The 2,031-nt window shown below is 36.7% G+C and overlaps 1 protein-coding gene across 1 annotated transcript; it reads right to left on the bottom strand.

Moving 5' to 3' along the window:
- Positions 1-1,009: 1,009 nt before the first annotated feature.
- Positions 1,010-1,970, bottom strand: LOC121965829 (discs large homolog 1-like protein; the record flags this gene model as incomplete). Its single annotated transcript, XM_042515948.1, has 3 exons — positions 1,866-1,970; positions 1,648-1,762; positions 1,010-1,186 (listed from the first exon to the last, which is right to left on the bottom strand). Coding segments are annotated over exons 2-3 (248 nt in total), but the record flags the coding sequence as incomplete, so codon positions are not given.
- Positions 1,971-2,031: the final 61 nt, after the last annotated feature.

Raw genomic sequence — 2,031 nt, 5'->3', positions numbered from 1 at the left:
TAATATTTTTTGTTCTGCGGTTTTTTTTGTTAAGCGCCCTAATCCTGCTGATTATTATTATTAATGTTATTATTATTACAATCAGTCTTTTTTGTCTCCTGCCCTTTTGTTTCTATGTTAATCTAATTTGTCTCTTCCTCTGTCTCCGGTTTTCTGCTTCTGCTTTGTTTTGTTTGTCAAAGTAAACTGTATTTTTAAAGGTGCTATAGAAATAAAGTTATTATTATTAATATCAATAAAGGCTTATCTTATATTCATTTTTGCAAATATATGTTATTTGAATTCAGAAGAGGATTAAAACTGAATATTTAAAGGGACTGTTTGTTATTTCTAAGAGGGGAGGGACTTTACAACTTTAAATGGTGAGATTTTTTATTTGGTTTTTTTGATTTTCTATCTGTTTGGAAGGCATATTTTCCTAAAACAAAAAAAATAAAAAATAAAAATTTGCCCTTGTTTTCTTTAAAAATATTTGGCCTTTTTACTTAAAATGTTTTTGGCAATTTTTTAAGAAAATGTTTTGACCATTTTTGTCTTTAAAAAATTCTGAAGATTTGTTTTTCCTTTGAAAAGATTTTTTTCTTTAAAAAATTTTAAAAGTTCAGAATAAATAACATAATTTATCACAGCCAGAAACTGCAAAAACAGAAAATATTTGGGGATTTTCAAACTTCTGACGGTCCTTGAACACATCATGTGTTATTATACAGATTTGTGAAAATAAATAAATAAATAAAAAAGTTCCTTTTCTCAGGCTGGACCCAAATATTCAAATTTTCGGGTTTTCGTTAATTGTGCAGGTATTCACACATTCGGATATTCTTTTATTACATTTCAATCAAGTTAAGAGCTTTTTTAATTTACATTTTTAGGACATGATGACGTGATCTGCTGCGACAGACACGTTTCAGTCAGAGCTAAACATGCCATACATGCGAATCTATAACATGTAAACACGGGTCACATGACTCGGTGTGTGTGTGTGTGCGTGTGTGTGTGTGCGACTGACCGTCTCTTGCTGGGGATGACCCCGACCTCCTCCACCTCCCCCTGTGACGTCAGCTGTCTGGCCTGCCACCACTCGTCGTCGGAGGCGTTCACCACGTGGAGGATGTCTCCGAACTTGAAGTTGAGTCCCTGACTCGGCAGACCCGAGTCTCTGGTCTTATCGTAGTCGAACAGAGCTCTGCGACGCAAACGCACACAGCAAAGCAACACATCAGGTTTTCGTTTCTTTTACAAAAAAACTCACAAAAATATTGTATAATGAGGTTTTTTGCAGTTTTCAGTCTTATATAAAAACTGCATATTTAAATAAAACATAAGTATGAACAAAGAAGCTTAAATTAAATTTGATTCATAGTTTTAAAATTTTGTTGTCTAGTGTTACAATATGCTGACGGTTTATTGAAAGTAAAAATGACAATTAAATCAGTTAAACAATTAAAAATGAATACAAATATAATAAATAAAATAAAGATTTAAAAATTGATTTATTCTACAAATATGTTTATGTTTTGGCACCAGATACATTTTAATAATTACAATATTAAAAATAAATACAATAATTTTACAAAATTATGTAATAATAAGTCCTGTTGTTTTTGTCCTTTTTGAACCTCCGTACATCGGCGCCTGTCGTCTCACCTGACGTACAGCGACCTCTTCTGACTCGTCCGCAGAGACCCAGATCCGGAGCTGATGCTGCTGTTCATCATCTGCTCCCTCAGGTCGTGGATCTTCGCCTCGAAGCGGCTGTACTCTGGACGGGAAGAGGAAGTTCACAGTCAGAGAGGATTTCGGCTCGATCTCCCCGAAACAGAGTCGGCTGATGATTTAAAGAGACGGGCGTCCCGCCGTCTCACCCTCTGGTCTGTAGTGGGCGATGATGGTCACCGTCTGCCCGGCGTTCTTCAGGGCGGCGGCTGCCTGCTCGTGAGTGGCGTTACGGAGGTCCACCCCATTCACCTGAACGACAGCGACCGACACACACACACACACACACACACACACACACACACACACACACAC

The sequence above is a fragment of the Plectropomus leopardus genome, unplaced genomic scaffold (genome assembly GCF_008729295.1).
Source record: "Plectropomus leopardus isolate mb unplaced genomic scaffold, YSFRI_Pleo_2.0 unplaced_scaffold21800, whole genome shotgun sequence".
NCBI lineage: Eukaryota > Metazoa > Chordata > Actinopteri > Perciformes > Serranidae > Plectropomus > Plectropomus leopardus.
Note: the sequence above shows the minus strand (reverse complement) of the source record. Positions and strands in the feature narration are given on the sequence as shown.